The following is a 21,198-nucleotide window of genomic DNA, read 5'->3' on the forward strand; positions in this document are numbered from 1 at the left end:
GTAAATGGAAGGCCAAAAAGATAATCAAGGACATCAACCACCCGCGCCACAGCCTGTTCCTGCCTCTATCTTCCAGAAGGCAAGGTCAGTACAGGTGCATCAAAGCTGGGACAGAGAAACTGAAAAACAGCTTCTATCTCAAGGCCATCAGACTGTTAAATAGCCATCACTAGCAGGCTTCCACCCGGTTACGTAACCCAGCACCTTAGAGGCTGCTGCACTATATACATATATATTTTTTCTTGGAATCACTGGCCACTTCAATAATGTTTACATACTGCTTTACTCATCTCATATTTATATACTATATTCTATTCTACTGTATTTGCCTAGTTAAATAAAGGTTCAATTAACACCATTTTGTTGTCAATGCCACTCCAACATTGCTTGATGTACTATTTATATATTTCTTAATTTCATTATTTTACTTTTAGATTAGTGTGTATTGTTCTGAACTGTTTGATACTACTGCATTGTTGAAGCTAGGAACACAAGCATGTCGCTACACCCGCAATAACATCTGCTAAATATATGAATGTGACCAATAAAATTAGATTTGATGGAGGAAAGTGCTTTTATTGCTGAACCATCAATACCTTATTCATGCAGGGTTAGAGTTTTTACATTTAACAGAACCTTTGGGGTATGTTGGACAAGGGCAAAGCAATTGGATAGAATTCGACCACCTCAAAATTCAGATTTTCATCTACAGGAGCTACTATTATTATTACTGGTTATTACACTCCAGCAAGATAGGTGGCGGCAATGCCCCAATTGTCGGAAGTTTAACTACTGCATCAAACACAGAACAGGAAAAAGAGAAAGAGAGGAAGGCAATTTGCGCATGGTTACGGCCTTCCATTTTTCTTTGTTATTGTTCTAGTACATGTTTTGCATTGCATTTCTACCTGAGGATTTTGCAGCTAGATTTTGTATAGTGGTATTGGAGCAATGTCGAGTGTGCCTGTTCCCAATCGTTCATCCGCCGGCTGGCCGCGCGGGGTCAGTCAGTTCGGCGGGAACAAATACATGAGCGCGCCTGCAAAACCACTCAGCCTGGAGAGAACCATTAATTTGTGAGTAACAGGGTAAAGGGACGACGACGATTGGTTTTTAACGTCAGATTATGTGTATATGTATAGTGATTATGCAAAGACTACTACAATACCCGTATTTCACTCAATTGTATGGAAGAGTTCATGGACTGCAAGCTTTGCAGGAGGAGTTTAAAAAATATATATTTCACCTTTATTTAACCAGGTAGGCTAGTTGAGAACCAGTTCTCATTTACAACTGCGACCTGGCCAAGATAAAGCAAAGCAGTGCGACGCAAACAACAACCCAGAGTTACACATGGAATAAACAAACATGCAGTCAATAATACAACACAGAAAGTCTATATAAAGTGTGTGCAAATGAGGTAGGATAAGGGGGTTAGGCAATAAATAGGCCATAGTGATGAAATTATTACAGTATGGCAAATTAAACTCTGAGGTGATAGATGTGCAGAAGATGAGTGTGCAAGTAGCAGTACTGGGGTTCAAAGGAGCAAAAAAAATAACATGGTGATGAGGTAGTTGGATGGGCTATTTACAGATTGGCTATGTACAGGTGCAGTGATCTGTGAGCTGCTCTGACAGCTTGTGCTTAAAGCTAGTGAGGGAGATGTGAGGCTTCAGTGATTTTTGCAGTTTGTTTCAGTCATTGGCAGCAGAGAACTGGAAGGAAAGGCAGCCAAAGAGAGTGTTAGCTTTGGGGGTGACCAGTGAAATGTACCTGCTGGAGCGAGTGCTTCGGGTGGGTGCTGCTATGGTGACCAGTGACCTGAGATAAGGTGGGGCTTTATCTAGCAAAGACTTATAGATGACCTGGAGCCAGTGGGTTTGGCGACGGATATGAAGCTAGGGCCAGCCAACGAGAGCATACAGGTCGCAGTGGTGGGTAGTGTATGGGGCTTTGGTGACAAAACGGATGGCACTGTGATAGACTGCATCCAATTTGCTGAGTAGAGTGTTGGAGGCTATTTTGTAAATTACATCGCCAAAGTCAAGGATCGGTACGATAGTCAGTTTTACGAGGGTATGTTTGGCAGTATGAGTGAAGGATGCTTTGTTGCGAAATAGGAAGCCGATTCTAGATTGAATTTTGTATTGGAGATGCTTAATGTGAGTCTGGAAGGAGAGCTTACAGTCTAACCAGACATCTAGTTATTTGTAGTTGTCCACATATTCTAGGTCAGGACCGTCCAGAGTAGTGATGCTGGACGGATGGGCAGGTGTGGGCAGCGATCGGTTGAAGAGCATGCATTTAGTTTTGCTTGCATTTAAGAGCAGTTGTATGGCCATGGAAGGAGAGTGGTGTGGCATTGAAGCTCATCTGGAGGTTAGTTAACACAGTGTCCGAAGAAGGGCCAGAAGTATACAGAATGGTGTTGTCTGCGTATAGGTGGATCAGAGAATCACCAGCAGCAAGAGCGACATCGTTGATGTATACAGAGAAGAGTCGGCCCTAGGATTGAACTCTGTGGCACACCCATAGACTGCCAGAGGTCCGGACAACAGGCCCGCCGATTTGACACACTGAACTCTGTCTGAGAAGTAGTTGGTGAACCAGGCGAGACAGTCATTTGAGAAACCATGGCTGTTGAGTCTGCCGATAAGAATATGGTGATTGACAGAGTCGAGAGCCTTGGCCAGGTCGACGAATACAGCTGCACAGTATTGTCTCTTATCAATGGCGGTTATGATATCGTTTAGGACCTTGAGCGTGGCTGAGGTGCACCCATGACCAGCTCGGAAACCAGATCGCATAATTGCAAAGTTGAAAAGGTACAGTGGGATTCGAGATGGTCTGTGATTTGTTTGTTAACTTGGCTTTCGATGACCTTAGAAAGGCAGGGTAGGATAGATATAGGTCTGTAGCAGTTTGGGTCTAGAGTGTCTCCCCCTTTTAAGAGGGGGATGACCGCGGCAGCTTTCCAATCTTTGGGGATCTCAGACGATATGAAAGAGAGGTTGAACAAGCTAGTAATAGGGGTTGTAAACGGGTGGGATTTTAGGTGGGATTTTAACAAATCAAAATGTAATTAAAAAGAAGGCTGGACTCCAAAAGACAAGTTGACCTACAACAACTTCCATTGACACTATTAAATATGTAAATTATGTTAAGTAGCTTAATAATGAACCTATGTATTGATGTGAAAACAGATTTGAATTTCTAATAATTCATATATTATGTTTGTAAAATGTGAAACAAGCACGAGCTAGCGCGATCGATCTTCTTTAGGATTTGGTTGTCAGATTGCATCCAACTTTTAGGTGCATACTGCAATGCCTATTGCAATGCTGTGAGACCATTCATGGCCTACCTACATTAAATTGTTGATACTTTAGTGGAAAATTGCCCCTCCAACTATTAGCCATCTATAATTTTTTTTTAAAAATCTCCACCCCATTCCACTATTTAACCCTATCTAATCCTACTCCAGACCACGGGTCTTGAGAGGACAGAACACTGCCACTCAACACCCAAAGGTGAGATCATATTGGCGCGTTGTAGCATGTATTTGCATATTTTTGTTATGGAACGCGTACTCTGAATTGGGTGTGTGTGCCCAATAACTCAATTTGTAGTAAACACCACCATTTTTACTAACTTTGGAAAATGGTTAAGTTTACAAAATGCAGTCCACTCTGTTACAGATTATAGTTTTGGAAACAGAAAACTGTATTACGAGATGTTTAATCGATGAGAAAATCTGCAGAATGTCTCCCACTGCCAGCCACTGTGCTTCTTCTCATCACCATATTTGGTTGTGAGTGGAAATGCCAACCAGATGCTTCACATTTACACATCTGGTGAAATATCTGGCATGTTCTTTTGTCTCATTCTTCTATCTTTGAGCTAGCTCTGCTCTACTTAATGGCCCCTCCCTTTCACTCTACCTGTCCCGCCCAGAAAACATTTGCCAGTGAGATGTTTCGCCCTGGGGAACCCGTGATATGGGGACAATAAGTAAACCTGGGCGACAGGGTAGCCTAGTGGTTAGAGCGTTGGGCTAGTAACCGAAAGGTTTCAATTTCAAATCCCAGAGCTGACAAGGTACCAATCTGTCGTTCTGCCCCTGAACAAGGCAGTTAACCCATTATTCCTAGGCCGTCATTGAAAATAAGAATTTGTTCTTAACTGACTTGTCTAGTTAAAGATAAAATACATTTTAAAAAACAGTGGCCCCGATCAGAAACAATTTGAGAGTGGGGTGTCTTGCTTTCCTACCGTCTCTGGACTAGCTTTGGACTAGCTTTGGGGTGAGTAACTACCGGAAGTGTTGTCAAATCTAGTGGACTGCTATAGTATTATGTTTTCCAAGCAGTATCTTGAGCCGGCTCTGCGCTGTCCTGATCGTTGCATAGCCACGTTCTGACTGGAGAGAGAATGTAATGAATGTCTATTCGAATTCTGGCTAGCTTTGCAGCTGACTCTATGTCCAATTTGACAGCCCAGTTTGTGGCACAAAATTATGATGAATTGCTAGTCTACCGTCCTGTAGATGCATCCTCATTCAAAAGCTATACCGTGTGTGTTTGTGGGGGGTTACTGGGTAGCAGTGAAGGCTCTTGAGGGGAGGACGGATCATAATAATGGCTGGAACGGAGCGATTGGTATGGCATCGAACAATGGAAACCATGTGTTTGATGTATTTGATACCATTCCACCAATTCCGCTCCAGCCATTACCACAAGCCCTTCCACCCCAATTAAGATGCCACCAACCGCTTGTTCTGAGTAGTATGTGCATGTTAGTCGAGGCATGCTATGGGATGTGCACATTTAAAAATGGTATTCATGACATTATTTCAGATACCCTCTCACCAACTACACATTTGGGACCAAGGAGCCTCTGTATGAGAAGGACAGTTCAGTGGCAGCACGGTTCCAGAGGATGAGGGAGGAGTTTGACAAGCTGGGCATGCGGAGGGCGGTGGAGGGAGTGCTTATTGTCCATGAGCACAGGTTGCCCCATGTACTGCTGTTGCAGCTGGGAACCACCTTCTTCAAACTGTAAGCACTACTACCAACCAAGCACAGCCTGCAAGAGTTACATCAACAGTCTGTTTGTTTTTCAAGTGTGTGCATGTATGTTTGTATGGTTCTCTTATAGGGTTGTCTATTTGTCTCTTGCAGGCCAGGTGGAGAGCTGAGCCCAGGGGAGGATGAGGTGGATGGGCTGAAACGCCTGATGACAGAGGTACGATACACATATACTCTCAAAGGAGGCCGGCCAGAGTTGTCATCTGAGGTTGTGATTCCATCCATCCTAGCATTCTCTTACCTCTCAAACTCTTCTTCTCAGTTTTCAGCCATTCCATTCGCCTACATTTGGCTCTGTGTAAACTCCAATTCTGATGCTGTGTGTTAATGTTTAGAAACATCAATAATTATCGCTTTCGAAAAATAATCTTTAAAAAAAAATTATTGTAGCAGTTTTGCACACATTGTGTGCCTCCAGTTGATGAACAACACTTGCTCCCCAGTTAGCTTACACACAGGTGTGCAGAGCGCGCAAGATAGCTAATTAGCACAGGTGGCAGCCTATGTCTTCCGTAAACAAGCACTGTAACATGGGGATACGGCCGAGTGGGAACACAAACCTAACCCTATAAAGGTGTGTAGTAATTTACAGTTTGAAAAATATATATTTCTCGCTGATATGAAAGATTAATTCCTTAAGTTTCCAAAACAGTACTGCAAGCGATGCGTGTTAATGTTTAGAGCAAGTGTGTCGGGGGCTTTTAACAAAACTACCCCGGTCAAAAGACACTCGTCAATAGGCGCTAAAGTAGTTTGCGTCTATCAATGGGGTAGCATTATCTAAGATCCTGCAGGATGCCATGATGCCATAGTGATTGTCTTTACTGTGTCTTTGTCAGATCCTGGGCCGGCAGGACGGGGTGAAGCAGGATTGGGTGATCGATGACTCCATCGGAAACTGGTGGCGCCCCAACTTTGAACCCCCACAGGTGAGCATAATCCAACACACAGTACAGTTTACACTGAAATGTATGGAGGAGGAGAAATTGAGCCAACAGTAAATATTTGTGTGTGGTAAATATTTGCTTTTCTGTTCTGCTGCAGTATCCCTACATTCCAGCCCACATCACTAAACCCAAGGAGCATAAAAAGCTCTTCCTGGTTCAACTGCAGGAAAAAGGTAAGCGCCCCTTAACTAGTCAAAATCTGTTCTACATACTCTACTCACATAATCATTAGTGATATTTGCTTCTGTGTCTTTCAGCTCTGTTTGCAGTCCCAAAGAACTACAAACTGGTGGCAGCCCCTCTGTTTGAGCTTTATGACAACGCCCCCGGCTATGGGCCAATCATATCCAGCCTACCGCAACTACTAAGCAGGTAGTGTGTGTTATATATTGTGTATAAATCACTTTTGTGTGTTAGAATGAGTGTATTAAGGGTGTGTGTGAGCTCCGGTATGCTGTATATTGATATTTATTTCCTGTAGGTTCAACTTTATCTACAACTAAATGGTGTGAGAATGGGCACAGTGGCTGGCTGTCTCTGTGAGTGCAGCCATATATGGGTGAAATGAAGACATGGCGTGGAATTAATACAATGTGGGGCAATCAAAATAAGCAACACAAGGCTACTCACCTCTGGCTTCCTGGTAAGGCTGAACAAAAAACCCACCATCTCAAGAGAAGGGACCGTAAAATGTGTTCTTTACAATGATGGAAGAAAATATACTGTCAGACTTTTTGTTTGGATCTGAAAAAAATCTAATTTCTTACATGATTAAACTGCCACCCAGTGTCTCAAGAATCAGATGTTATGCTCTTGCAACAGAATACATTTATTTGATTAAAGAAACAACAGCATTGAGTTTCCTGTTGTGTTTTAACCTGTATGACTGTCATGCTATTTCTTTTTCTTAAAATAAATAAATTAGTCTTTTCATGAAGACTTTTTTTATACCGAGTGTGTTGATGACGTCTTGGTTTTGGTGTATTGTTTTCACTATATATGCTTCCCACTTGGTGATGTCATTTGGAAACACAATGTCAACTTTCACAGCTATATTGACGACACAAAGAAGAGCCGTTTGAGAGCCGGCTCTTAAGTGTAATGAGACAAATTAACCGGTTCACGGAAAAGACTCGGAACCACTAACGTACTGCTGCGTTTTTATGGCGCAATTTAACGCGACTCATTTATACTAAAATCAATTGTAAACGACAGCGATATGATAGCGAGAAAGAAAAGTGAAGAGCGAGCAGAACTTTATGCACTACTCGAGGACGAAGATGTGAAGGAAGCATGGTCGCAGCGAGCGAAGTACTCTCATGGTCAGCTACTTGCTAGCTATTTTAGCTACATGTGTTTACACCAAGCACACTAGCTATTTTAGCTACATGTGTTTACACCAAGCACATGATTTGGCTAGTCTTGTAACATAGATGGTTATTTGATCGATACGTTATTAGTCACCCTCCATATCAATAATAATATATAATATAATAATATATATCAATATTGTCAGTCAAGTGCAACGCTTTAGTCACAACTTTGCTTTCATGACCACTGATCTGAAAACACTAAGATGTGGGTCAAACTACCTCAACCATTATCACTTTTCATTAAGTTAAATTTTTATTCGTATTTTCTAAGGAATACGCATGTCATTCATCAGCCAACGAACTGCTTACTTGAAGGTTCCTTCTCGACAATGAAACAACACAAAGATACGATTACGAACTTAAAGTAAATGGCACCGTAGTATATCACTTTTTAAGCTTAAGTATAATACAGGAAGGCACAATTTATAGCTAAAATTTACACGTGTATTGGAGAGGGGGGCAGTGTATAAGCTGAGCAGTATAATAAGAGTGGTAGCAGCAGTTGTGTGTGTGTGTGTGTAGCATTCGGAAAGTATTCTGACCCCTAGACTTTTTCCACATTTTGTTACGTTATAGCCTTATTCCAAAATGTATGAAAAAAACAATTTAATCAGTCTACACACAATACCCCATAATGACAAAGCAAAAACTGTTTATTTTTAATAATTTACAAAAAAATATCACATCTAGATAAGTATTCATACTTGTTACTCAGTACTTTGTTGAAGCAACGTTGGCAGCGATTACAGCCTTGAGTATGACACTACAAACTTGGCACACCTCTATTTGGGGAGTTTCTCCCATTCTTTTCTGCAGATCCTCTCAAGCCCTCAGGTTCGATGAAAGCGTTGCTGCACAGCTATTTTCAGGTCTCTCCAGAGTTGTTTGATCGGGTTCCAGACTCTTGGCTGGGCCACTCAAGGACATTGAGACTTGTCCCAAAGCCACTGCTGCGTTGTCTTGGCTGTGTGCTTAGGGCCGTTGTTCTGTTTGAAGTCAGGTCCTGAGCGCTCTGGAGCAGGTTTTCATCAAGGATCTCTCTGTACTTAGCTCCATTCATCTTTCCCTCGATCCTGACTAGTCTCCCAGTCACTGCCGCTGAAAAACATCCCCACAGTAAGATGCTGCCACCATCATGCTTCACCATAGGGATGGTACCAGGTTTCCTCCAGATGTGACCCTTGGCATTCAGGCCAAATTGTTAAATCTTGGTTTCATCAGACCAGAGAATATTGTTTCTCATGGCCTGAGAATCCTTTAGGTACAGAGGAACTCTGGAGCTCTGTCAGAGTAACCATCAGGTTCTTGGTCACCTCCCTGACCAAGGCCCTTCTCTCCCAAATTGCTCAGTTTGGCTGGGTGGCCAGCTTTAGGAAGAGCCTTGGTGGATCCAAACTTCTTCCATTTTAGAATGGTGGAGGCAACTGTGTTCTTGGGGACCTTCAATGCAGCAGATTTTTTTTTGGTACCCTTCCTCAGATCTGTAGCTTGACACAATCCTGTATCAGAGCTCTACGGACAATTCCTTCGACCTCATGACTTGGTTTTTGCTTTGACATGTACTGTCAACTGTGGGACCTTATATAGACAAGTGTGCCTTTCCAAATCATGTCCAATCAATTGAATTTATCACAGGTGGACTCCAATCAAGTTGTAGAAACATCTCAAGGATGATCATTGGAAACAAGATGCACTTTAACTTAATTTCGAGTCTCATAGTAAAGGGTCTGAATACTTATGTAAATAAGACAAATCAAATCAAATGTATTTATATAGCCCTTCGTACATCAGCTGATATCTCAAAGTGCTGTACAGAAACCCGGCCTAAAACCCCAAACAGCAAACAATGCAGGTGTAAAAGCACGGTGGCTAGGAAAAACTCCCTAGAAAGGCCAAAACCTAGGAAGAAACCTAGAGAGGAACCGGGCTATGTGGGGTGGCCAGTCCTCTTCTGGCTGTGCCGGGTAGAGATTATAACAGAACATGACCAAGATGTTCAAATGTTCATAAATGACCAGCATGGTCAAATAATAATAAGGCAGAACAGTTGAAACTGGAGCAGCAGCACAGTCAGGTGGACTGGGGACAGCAAGGAGCCATCATGTCAGGTAGTCCTGGGGCACGGTCCTAGGGCTCAGGTCAGTTGAAACTGGAGCAGGAGCATGGCCAGGTGGACTGGGGACAGCAAGGAGTCCTCATGTCAGGTAGTCCTGGGACATGGTCCTAGGGCCCAGGCCAGTTGAAACTGGAGCAGCAGCATGGCCAGGTGGACTGGGGACAGCAAGGAGTCATCATGTCAGGTAGTCCTGGGGCATGGTCCTAGGGCTCAGGTCCTCCGAGAGAGAGAAAGAAAGAGAGAAGGAGAGAATTAGAGAACGCACACTTAGATTCACACAGGACACCTGAATAGGACAGGAGAAGTACTCCAGATAAACAAACTGACCCTAGCCCCCGACACATAAACTACTGCAGCATAAATACTGGAGGCTGAGACAGGAGGGGTCAGGAGACACTGTGGCCCCATCCGAGGACACCCCGGACAGGGCCAAACAGGAAGGATATAACCCCACCCACTTTGCCAAAGCACAGCCCCCACACCACTAGAGGGAAATCTTCAACCACCAACTTACCATCCTGAGACAAGGCCGAGTATAGCCCACAAAGATCTCCGACACGGTACAACCCAAGGGGGGAACCCAGACAGGCCAACCACAACAGTGAATCAACCCACCCAGGTGACGCACCCCCCCAGGGACGGCACGAGAGAGCCCCAGCAAGCCAGTGACTCAGCCCCGTAACAGGGTTAGAGGCAAAGAATCCCAGTGAAAAGAGGGGAACCGGCCAGGCAGAGACAGCAAGGGCGGTTCGTTGCTCCAGAGCCTTTCCGTTCACCTTCCCACTCCTGGGCCAGACTACACTCAATCATATGACCCACTGAAGAGATGAGTCTTCAGTAAAGACTTAAAGGTTGAGACAGAGTTTGCGTCTCTGACATGGGTAGGCAGACCGTTCCATAAAAATGGAGCTCTATAGGAGAAAGCCCTGCCTCCAGCTGTTTGCTTAGAAATTCTAGGGACAATTAGGAGGCCTGCGTCTTGTGACCGTAGCGTACGTGTAGGTATGTACGGCAGGACCAAATCAGAGAGGTAGGTAGGAGCAAGCCCATGTAATGCTTTGTAGGTTAGCAGTAAAACCTTGAAATCAGCCCTTGCTTTGACAGGAAGCCAGTGTAGAGAGGCTAGCACTGGAGTAATATGATCAAATTTTTTGGTTCTAGTCAGGATTCTAGCAGCCGTATTTAGCACTAACTGAAGTTTATTTAGTGCTTTATCCGGGTAGCCGGAAAATAGAGCATTGCAGTAGTCTAACCTAGAAGTGACAAAAGCATGGATTAATTTTTCTGCATCATTTTTGGACAGAAAGTTTCTGATTTTTGCAATGTTACGAAGATGGAAAAAAGCTGTCCTCGAAATGGTCTTGATATGTTCTTCAAAAGAGAGATCAGGGTCCAGAGTAACGCCGAGGTCCTTCACAGTTTTATTTGAGACGACTGTACAACCATTAAGATTAATTGTCAGATTCAACAGAAGATCTCTTTGTTTCTTGGGACCTAGAACAAGCATCTCTGTTTTGTCCGAGTTTAATAGTAGAAAGTTTGCAGCCATCCACTTCCTTATGTCTGAAACACATGCTTCTAGCGAGGGCAATTTTGGGGCTTCACCATGTTTCATTGAAATGTACAGCTGTGTGTCATCCGCATAGCAGTGAAAGTTTACATTATGTTTTCGAATAACATCCCCAAGAGGTAAAATATATAGTGAAAACAATAGTGGTCCTAAAACAGAACCTTGAGGAACACCGAAATGTACAGTTGATTTGTCAGAGGACAAACCATTCACAGAGACAAACTGATATCTTTCCGACAGATAAGACCTAAACCAGGCCAGAACATGTCCGTGTAGACCAATTTGGGTTTCCAATCTCTCCAAAAGAATGTGGTGATCGATGGTATCAAAAGCAGCACTAAGGTCTAGGAGCACGAGGACAGATGCAGAGCCTCGGTCCGATGCCATCAAAATGTCATTTACCACCTTCACAAGTGCCGTCTCAGTGCTATGATGGGGTCTAAAACCAGACTGAAGCATTTCGTATACATTGTTTGTCTTCAGGAAGGCAGTGAGTTGCTGCGCAACAGCCTTCTCTAAAATCTTTGAGAGGAATGGAAGATTCGATATAGGCCGATAGTTTTTTATATTTTCTGGGTCAAGGTTTGGCTTTTTCAAGAGAGGCTTTATTACTGCCACTTTTAGTGAGTTTGGTACACATCCAGTGGATAGAGAGCCGTTTATTATGTTCAACATAGGAGGGCCAAGCACAGGAAGCAGCTCTTTCAGTAGTTTAGTTGGAATAGGGTCCAGTATACAGCTTGAAGGTTTAGAGGCCATGATTATTTTCATCATTGTGTCAAGAGATATAGTACTAAAACACTTGAGCGTCTCTCTTGATCCTAGGTCCTGGCAGAGTTGTGCAGACTCAGGACAACTGAGGTTTGGAGGAATACGCAGGTTTAAAGAGGAGTCCGTAATTTGCTTTCTAATAATCATAATCTTTTCCTCAAAGAAGTTCATGAATTTATCACTGCTAAAGTGCAAGTCATCCTCTCTTGGGGAATGCTGCTTTTTAGTTAGCTTTGCCACAGTATCAAAAAGGAATTTCGGATTGTTCTTATTTTCCTCAATTAAGTTAGAAAAATAGGACGATCGAGCAGCAGTAAGGGCTCTTCGGTACTGCACGGTACCGTCCTTCCAAGCTAGTCGGAAGACTTCCAGTTTGGTGTGGCGCCATTTCCGTTCCAATTTTCTGGAAGCTTGCTTCAGAGCTCGGGTATTTTCTGTGTACCAGGGAGCTAGTTTCTTATGAGACATTTTTTTAGTTTTTAGGGGTGCAACTGCATCTAGGGTATTGCGCAAGGTTAAATTGAGATCCTCAGTTAGGTGGTTAACGGATTTTTGTCCTCTGGCGTCCTTGGGTAGGCAGAGGCAGTCTGGAAGGGCATCAAGGAATCTTTGTGTTGTCTGTGAATTTATAGCACGACTTTTGATGTTCCTTGGTTGGGGTCTGAGCAGATTATTTGTTGCAATTGCAAACGTAATAAAATGGTGGTCCGATAGTCCAGGATTATGAGGAAAAACATTAAGATCCACAACATTTATTCCATGGGACAAAACTAGGTCCAGCGTATGACTGTGAGAGTGAGTGGGTCCAGAGACATGTTGGACAAAACCCACTGAGTCGATGATGGCTCCAAAAGCCTTTTGGAGTGGGTCTGTGGACTTTTCCATGTGAATATTAAAGTCACCAAAGATTAGAATATTATCTGCAATGACTACAAGGTCTGATAGGAATTCAGGGAACTCAGTGAGAAACGCTGTATATGGCCCAGGAGGCCTGTAAACAGTAGCTATAAAAAGTGATTGAGTAGGCTGCATAGATTTCATGACTAGAAGCTCAAAAGACGAAAACGTCATTTTTTTTTTTTTTTGTAAATTGAAATTTGCTATCGTAAATGTTAGCAACACCTCCGCCTTTGCGGGATGCACGGGGATATGGTCACTAGTGTAGCCAGGAGGTGAGGCCTCATTTAACACAGTAAATTCATCAGGCTTAAGCCATGTTTCAGTCAGGCCAATCACATCAAGATTATGATCAGTGATTAGTTCATTGACTATAATTGCCTTTGAAGTAAGGGATCTAACATTAAGTAGCCCTATTTTGGGATGTGAGATATCATGATCTCTTTCAGTAATGACAGGAATGGAGGTGGTCATTATCCTAGTGAGATTGCTAAGGCGAACACCGCCATGTTTAGTTTTGCCCAACCTAGGTCGAGGCACAGACACGGTCTCAATGGTGATAGCTGAGCTGACTACACTAACTATGCTAGTGGCAGACTCCACTATGCTGGCAGGCTGGCTAATAGCCTGCTGCCTGGCCTGCACCCTATTTCATTGTGGAGCTAGAGGAGTTAGAGCCCTGTCTATGTTGGCAGATAAGATGAGAGCACCCCTCCAGCTAGGATGGAGTCCGTCACTCCTCAGCAGGTCAGGCTTGGTCCTGTTTGTGGGTGAGTCCCAGAAAGAGGGCCAATTATCTACAAATTCTATCTAAGACATTTCTGTTTATTTTTAATAAATTACCAAACCTTTCTAAAAACCTGTTTTCGCTTAAAAAAATATCAATTTTAGAATAAGGATGTAACGTAACCAAATGTGGAAAAAGTCAAGGGTTCTGAATACTGTATATGTGTATGTCTGTGTGGGTCTGTGCATGAGTGAGCACATGTGTGCTACGATGCGGAGAATAAGAACAGTTCAAGTGTTCAGCAGTCAGATGGCTTATAGATAGAAACTTGTCACTGAGCTTGTTTGTATCAGACCTCATTCGCTTATACCTTCTCCTTGTAGCGTGGGGTCCTTTATGATGCTGCGTGCCTTCCTCAGACACCCTTTCGGGTATATGTCCTGGATGGGTGGAAGCACAGTCCCAGTGATGTAGTGGTCCATCTTCACCACACGCTGGAGGGTCTTGCATTCGTGCACGGAGCAATTCTCATACTAGGGGTAGGCCGTGATGCAACTCGTCAGGACGCTCTTGATGGTGCAGCGGTAGTATTTGGAGAGGACCCGGGGCGGCATGCCGGATTTCTTCAGCCGCCTAAGGAAGTAGAGACGCTGTTGCAACCTCTTGACAAAGGTGGTGGTGTTGTTGATCCATGACACGTCCTCTGTGATGTGAATGTTTAGGAACTTAAAACTAGTGACTCTCTCCACTGCAGTCCTGTTGATGTGGATCGGGGCATGTTCCCTCCTCTGCTTCCTGAAGTTAATCATTTTGGGCTCCTGAGTGGCAGAGCGGTCTAAGGCACTGCATCAGTGCAAGTTGCGTCACTATAGTATCTGGTTCAAATCCAGGCTGTATCACATCCGGTCGTGATTGGGAGTCCGGTAGGGTGGCGTGCAATTGGCCCAGCATTGTCCCTATTTGGCCGGAGTAGGCCGTCATTGTAAATAAGAATTTGTTCTTAACTGACTTGCCTGGTTAAATAAAGGTAAAATTAAAAAATCCTTTGTTTTGCTGACATTGCGGGAGAGGTTGTTGTCATGACATCCCAATGCCAATTCACGTACCTCCTCCCTATAGGCTAACTCGTCATTGTTATCAGGCCTGCAACCGTGTTGTCGTCAGCAAACCTGATGGAGTTGGTGTCGTGCAATGCCACGCAGTCTTGGGTGAACAGGGATTGCAGCAGAGGACTGAGGGCACACCCCTGTGGGGCCCCTGTGTTACGGGTCAGTGTGGAAGAGGTGTTGTTGCCAATCCTCACAGCCTATGGTCTGCCCGTCAGGAGGTCCAGGATCCAGTTGCTCCGAGTTTGGTGTCAAGCTTGGAGGGAACAATAGCGTTGAATGCTGAACTGTAATCAATGAACAGCATTCTCACATAGGTGTTCCTCTTGTCCAGATGTGTTACGGCCGTGTGCATAGCGATGGAAATGGATCTGGATCTGTTGTAGCGGTAGGCAAATTGGAGTGGGTCCAGTCTGCTTGTCATGCTGGCCTTGGTGTGGGCCATGACCAGCCTCTCAAAGCACTTCATGATGACCGATGAGAGTGCGACGGGGTGATTGTCATTTGGGCCACTGGGACGATGGTGGTCTCCTTAAAGCAGGTGGGGACTACAGCCCGGGTCAGGTTGAAGATGTTTGAGATGCCAGCTGGTCAGCACACCCTCTAAGAACGCGGCCAGGGATGCCATCTGGGCCGGCGGCTTTGTGAGTATTCACTTTTTTGAGAGTTTTCCTCAAGTCAGCCTTGAAAAGCGAAAGCATCTGGTCGTCCGGAGCAGCGAGAGTCTTCCTGGATGGCTCTTTGTCTGCCTTGAAGCAAGCATTCAATGTGTTAAGATCATCTGGGAGTGAGGCTTTGGTGGGCACCGCACAGCTGGATTTGCCTTTGTAGTCTGTGGTAGTCAGTAGTCCTTGCCACATGCGACGTGAGTCTGAAATGTCAAACATAATTTCAAGTTCGAGTCTGTATTGTCTTTTTGCGTCTCTAATCCATTTGCGGAGCTCCTACCTGCTTGCCTTGTACGTGTTGCGCACCACCGATTCATCGGTTTGTTCTGCTGACATTGAATGCTGCGGTGCGGGCTGGTGCGGGCTCTCATATATGGCACCCAAAGAGAAGTAAGAAAATAGTGTCACAAAAAAGTATGTTTTTGGAGTATTGAGGTTTACCACCTTCCTATGTGCTGTTAGAATGGGTTAGAACCTTACATGAAAATGTTCCAGAGGTAACAACTGACTCTAAGACATACATTAGTTAATGTTACATTTATTCACATAATTGGTGTTAAAACTTTTTTTATATTGGTAGACCAGTCTTAAGGGGGCCTGGAGCTGGACTGCCACCATTTCCCTCACTGCATCATCAGGAACTTCATCCAGAGTGACAGCTTTACAGAGAACCTACAGAGGGAGCTTCTAGACCTCAACTTCCATGAGAAGTCCAACGACCTGTACAAATTTAATCGGGTGAAAAAGGAAAACTGATAGGAATACAGTTTGGAAACGGGTTGCTTCTTGTTCATAATGTTTCTTTACTCTGCCTTTTGGAGTTATGACATTGGGAGTTGTGATACTCATTGACAATTTCTCTTACAGTCAGATGACCTGAAAAAGAGAAAAGAGCCTCACATCACAGACTTGAGATAATTTGTATGTGTCTGTGTGAGAGCAATTTAGGGAGGTAGAGAGAACATGTTTGCTTTGTGTGTGTGTAGCAGACGGGGATCTGTGTAACTCATTCCTCAGCCTGAAGTGTCTCCACTTGCGCGTGCTTCCACAAGTGTCTCCATTTGGACGACTGAGTACGACGCTTCAGGATGGCGGTCGCGTGTTTGTGAGGGAGGTCCTGAGTTCAAGCCTCGGTATGCGCTGAATCAGGGAAAGTGTTACTCACTACGCAAACAGTGTGATGTTCTTTACATGTGCATTCTCTCAGTTTGGCTGTTTTTGAGCTTTGTGTGTGATTTCAGGGCAGGACTATTTGGGCTGTTTCGATCCTGGCTGGGGGAAGTGTTGGGGGTAGAACTGAAGCCCACAGTGGACATTTCCTGTGCCAAGTACCAATACACTGGTGAGTCACATGTTTTTACCTCTGCTCTTCAAAAAAACTATGAGCAAGCCTTAATATTAGCATGCTCTTCCTAGAAAAGAGCAGAAGCACTGAGCTATCCCCCCAATATATCCTGTTCTACCCACTGCATAGTTAGTCTATATGGACATGCATATTTCTGGAATTAATTATGAAATATACATTGTCTTTATCAATGCCCTCTCTATCTCTCTGTCGGTAGATGTTCTGTTGTGTCATGATGATGAGTTGGAGGGGAGGCGTGTTGCCTTCATCCTCTACTTTGTCCCTCCATGGGAAAGCAGCGATGGAGGAACCCTGGATCTCTTCAGCACAGATGGTAAGTATTGGTGTGTGGGTATGTGTGTGTGTGTATTGGCGTGAGTGAAAAAATGTGTGTTTTAACTTATAATCTACTTTGTGCATAGATCACGTCCAGCCCCATAGTGTGGTGAAGTCTCTGGTGCCCAGCTGGAACACTCTGGTTCTCTTCGAGGTTTCACCCGTCTCCTTCCACCAGATAGTTCTTCCTATACCACCGGATAACAACCACACACTTCACACCTCTCACCTGTCCAGGTAGCAGTAGTGCAATCTACGGATGGTTGTCTCTCTGTGTGTTTGTCCAGGTTTCACGGGCCGTCTTTGGAGCGACCCCCTCGTCACACAGAGCCCCCCTTCCCAAGGAGCCCCCAACTTCTCATAGATGTAAGTGTGTGTGTGTTCTGAAACAGTGAACTCACAGCCATATAGCAAGGATGTGGTCACAAGGATGTGTGAGTGTGCATTTTACCTGAGTGTGTATTTTGTGTGTCTGTTCACAGTGCTGCTAGAGTGGCTGAATCCACTGCATCTGGACGTTGACTACCAGTCACAGGTTCAGCAAGAGTTAGAGGACAGCTGAGATCCAGCTCAAGAATTTCCTCAAAGTAACACCATTACTCTACCTCTTAATTTTTCCATCTCTCTCCTGCTGCCTCTCTCCTGGTTGACAGTGTCTGTCTCTACAGGAGGAGAAGTTTAAGGAGGTGAGTGAAGCACTGAGATCGACTGACGTCCAGTGGACCAAGCAAGGTCCTCCCAACAGGAGGTGAGCCTGTCGAGTAATTTGTTTGTGTGAGTGAGAGAGAGATTCCGAACGTGTTATGATGGCTGTAAACGTATATGATGTGTGTAAATATTTTTGTGTATGTCCGTTGTGCAGATGTTATGAAGTGACTTCGTTAGAGTCCTTCCCCCAGTGTGTGAGTGCATGCTGGGAGCTGTTGTTCTGACTGCATCTCAGCCCTAGTGACGAAGACAAGGAGGAAGAGAAGGACCAAAAAGATGAACAAGAGAGAGAAGCCACAGGGTCATCTGGGTACAAACCATCAGCTAATAAGAATACCAAAGGTGTGTTGCTTGTTTGTGCATGTACACTACCGGTCAAAAGCTTTCACTGGTTTTTCTTTATTTTTACTATTTTCTACATTGTAGAATAGTAGTGAAGACGTCAATACTATGAAATAACACATATGGAATCATGTAGTAACCAAGAAAGTGTTAAACAAATCTAAACATATTTTATATTTGAGATTCTTCAAATAGCCACCCTTTGCCTTGATGACAGTTTTACACACTCTTGGCATTCTGCCAACCAGTTTCACCTGGAATGCTTTTCCAACAGTCTTAAAGGAGTTCCCACATAGGCTGAGCACATGTTGGCGGCTTTTCCTTCACTCTGTGGCCCAACTCATCCCGAACCATCTCAATTGAGTTGAAGTCGGGGGATTGGGGAGGCCAGGTCATCTGATGCAGCACTCCATCACTCCTTCTTGGTAAAATAGCTCTTACACAGCCTGGAGGTGTTGGGTCATTGTCCTGTTGAAAAACAAATGATAGTCCCACTAAGTGCAAACCAGATGGGATGGTGTATCTCTGCAGAATGCTGTGGTAGCCATGCTGGTTAAGTGTGCCTTGAATTCTAAATAAATTACAGACAGTGTCACCAGCAAAGCACCCCCACACCAAAACACCTCCTCCTCCATGCTTCACGGTGGGAACCACACATGTGGAGATCATACGTTCACCTACTCTGCTTTTCACAAAGACACGCCGGTTGGAACCAAAAATCTCAAATTTGGACTCCAGATCAATGGACAAATTTCCACCAGGCTAATGTCCATTGCTCGTGTTTCTTGGCCCAAGCAAGTATCTTCTTATTATTGGTGTCCTTTAATAGTGGTTTCTTTGCAGCAATTCGACCATGGAGGCCTGATTCACACAGTCTCCTCTGAACAGTTGATGGTGAGATGTGTCTGTTACTTGAACTCTGTGAAGCATTTATTTGGGCTGCAATTTCTGAGGCTGGTAACTCTAATGATCTTGTCCTCTGCAGCAGAGGTAACTCTGGGCCTTCCATTCCTGTGGCAGTCCTCATGAGAGCCAGTTTCATCATAGCGCTTAATTGTTTTTGCGACTGCACTTGAAGAAACGTTCGAAGTTCTTGAAATTTTCTGTATGGACTGACCTTCATGTCTTAAAGTAATGATGGACTGTCATTTCTCTTTGCTTATTTGAGCTGTTCTTGCCATAATATGGACTTGGTATTTTACCAAGTAGGGTTATCTTCTGTATACCCCCATACCTTGTCACAACACAACTTATTGGCTCGAACATATTAAGAAGGAAAGAAATTCCACAAAGTAACTTTTAAGAAGGCACATCTGTTAATTGAAATGCATTCTAGGTGATTATCCCATGAAGCTGGTTGAGAGAATACCATGAGTGGTCAAAGCTGTCATCAAGGCAAATGGCAGCTATTTGAAGAATCTCAAATATAAAATAGATTTAGATTTGTTTAACAGTTTTTTGGTTACCACTTTATGATTCCATATGTGTTATTTCATAGTTTTGATGTCTTCACTATTCTACAATGTAGAAAATAGTACAAATAAAGAAAAACCCTTGAATGAGTAGGTGTTCTAAAACTTTTGACAGGTAGTGTATGTGTGGGTTTGTGTGTGTGTGTGTGTGTGTGTTGACCCCTGTGTGTATCCTCAGATATGTGTGTTTGTGAGCCTTGACCTTTCTGTACCTCCTCAGGACTGCATATGCCTTTCTAAGTATGTATTGACCCCTCTGTGTGTATTATCAAGAGCCGAGCACTCCGGTGTGTGTTGGAGAACTGCGTGCTGGGCTCACGGGGACTACACACTACTGCACGATGGAGAGAGCGGAGTACGCCCTTGACCTACTGCTGCCCCTGAGCTGTCCTGGTCAGTCACACACCCGCTTAATCACACACACGCTTAATCAGACACTCATGCCTAATCACACAGACACACAATGTAGGTTAGAATCATAGTTTGGGAAATATTTTTAAAATTGTAAGTGTGAATGTTATCATACACAATATCAAATCCAAAGTGTGATAACTGTCTTTTTATTTTTCAGACTGGCAGACCGAGTTTGGGGGCTTCACCTCTTATATTGCTAATGAAGAGGATGAGGAGGTGAGTGATGTCACTGTTCAAATGGCAACTGATCAATTAGATTCCTGTGATTGTCATGGTTGTCATTTCTCATCGGTGTCCTCCTGTCCGCAGCTCCTGATGGTGTATCCAGAGGTCAACTCCCTGGCTCTTGTCTACAGGGACAAAGAGACTCTCAAATTTGTCAAACATATGACAAATTTGAGAGGGGCGGCAGCGTAGCCTAGTGGTTAGAGCGTTGGACTAGTAACCGGAAGTTTGCGAGTTCAAACCCCCGAGCTGACAAGGTACAAATCTGTCATTCTGCCTCTGAACAGGCAGTTAACCCACTGTTCCCAGGCCGTCATTGAAAATAAGAATATGTTCTTAACTGACTTGCCTGGTTAAATAAAGGTCAAATAAATAAAAATATATAATTCACAGAAGCTCCACTCTACACACACACACACTACCTATTGGTGATTCTTGTAGGAGAGCAGTTTATGACTTCTCCTTTGTGTATTATGAATTAGTTTTTGTGTGTATGTGTTTGTAATATAACATCACTGTGAGGGGTGGTGGGTCTACTCTAAAGCCTGATGATGTCATGTGTTCTTCATTAAAGTGAACAGACTGGGATACCATGTTACCATGGTTACCTGGTTTTGGTCGGCAGCCACAGAGTAACACAGGGTTTTTTGTTGTTGAAATGTCTACAGTGACAGCACTTGGTAGTATTTTGTGTTCATTATCGTGCCGTTGTTGTGGCCCTGTATGGCTGAGTTGGCAGGTCATGGCATTAGCAACGCCAGAGTTGTGGGTTTGTTTCCTGGAGCTACCCAGACGTGAAATATATGCACACGTGATTGCAAGTCGCGTTGGATAAAAGTATCTGCTAAATGGAAATAATAATAATAATATTATTATATATTGCTAGTTTATTTGTGTGTCTGTAGTATGTGTTCAAACTATCTTACAGTATTCATGCTGTCACTGTAAAAACGAATCTGTCTGCAAGGAAAGTAAACTACAGAGCAGTGATTGAACATTAGAGAACCAACTCCACACACACTCGCACAACCACCACTCCGATGTTACATTCTTCACTTGGATATCAAACTGAATAACAAATGAGTAAAAAC

General features: G+C 43.9%; 1 protein-coding gene and 1 pseudogene across 1 annotated transcript; both read left to right on the top strand.

The window, feature by feature from the left end:
• The first annotated feature begins 800 nt into the window (after positions 1-800).
• LOC124033723 (cleavage and polyadenylation specificity factor subunit 5-like) lies at positions 801-6,991 on the top strand. Its single transcript, XM_046345924.1, has 7 exons — positions 801-1,076; positions 4,860-5,060; positions 5,184-5,247; positions 5,930-6,019; positions 6,135-6,210; positions 6,295-6,409; positions 6,519-6,991. The coding sequence occupies exons 1-7, from the start codon at positions 952-954 to the stop codon at positions 6,538-6,540; spliced, it is 693 nt and encodes a 230-aa protein (XP_046201880.1). The 5' UTR covers positions 801-951; the 3' UTR covers positions 6,541-6,991.
• A 265-nt stretch (positions 6,992-7,256) lies between these two features.
• LOC124033479 lies at positions 7,257-20,331 on the top strand (annotated as a pseudogene).
• The last annotated feature ends 867 nt before the right edge of the window (positions 20,332-21,198 follow it).

The sequence above is a fragment of the Oncorhynchus gorbuscha genome, linkage group LG04 (genome assembly GCF_021184085.1).
Source record: "Oncorhynchus gorbuscha isolate QuinsamMale2020 ecotype Even-year linkage group LG04, OgorEven_v1.0, whole genome shotgun sequence".
Lineage (NCBI taxonomy): Eukaryota > Metazoa > Chordata > Actinopteri > Salmoniformes > Salmonidae > Oncorhynchus > Oncorhynchus gorbuscha.

Bases quoted from the DNA above. Each gene is read 5' to 3' on its own strand.
- LOC124033723 (XM_046345924.1), top strand. From the start codon at position 952: ATGTCGAGTGTGCCTGTTCCCAATCGTTCATCCGCCGGCTGGCCGCGC. The intron at 5,061-5,183 runs GTAAGCACTACT...TGTCTCTTGCAG, and splicing joins GGAACCACCTTCTTCAAACT to GCCAGGTGGAGAGCTGAGCC. The intron at 5,248-5,929 runs GTACGATACACA...TGTCTTTGTCAG, and splicing joins TGAAACGCCTGATGACAGAG to ATCCTGGGCCGGCAGGACGG.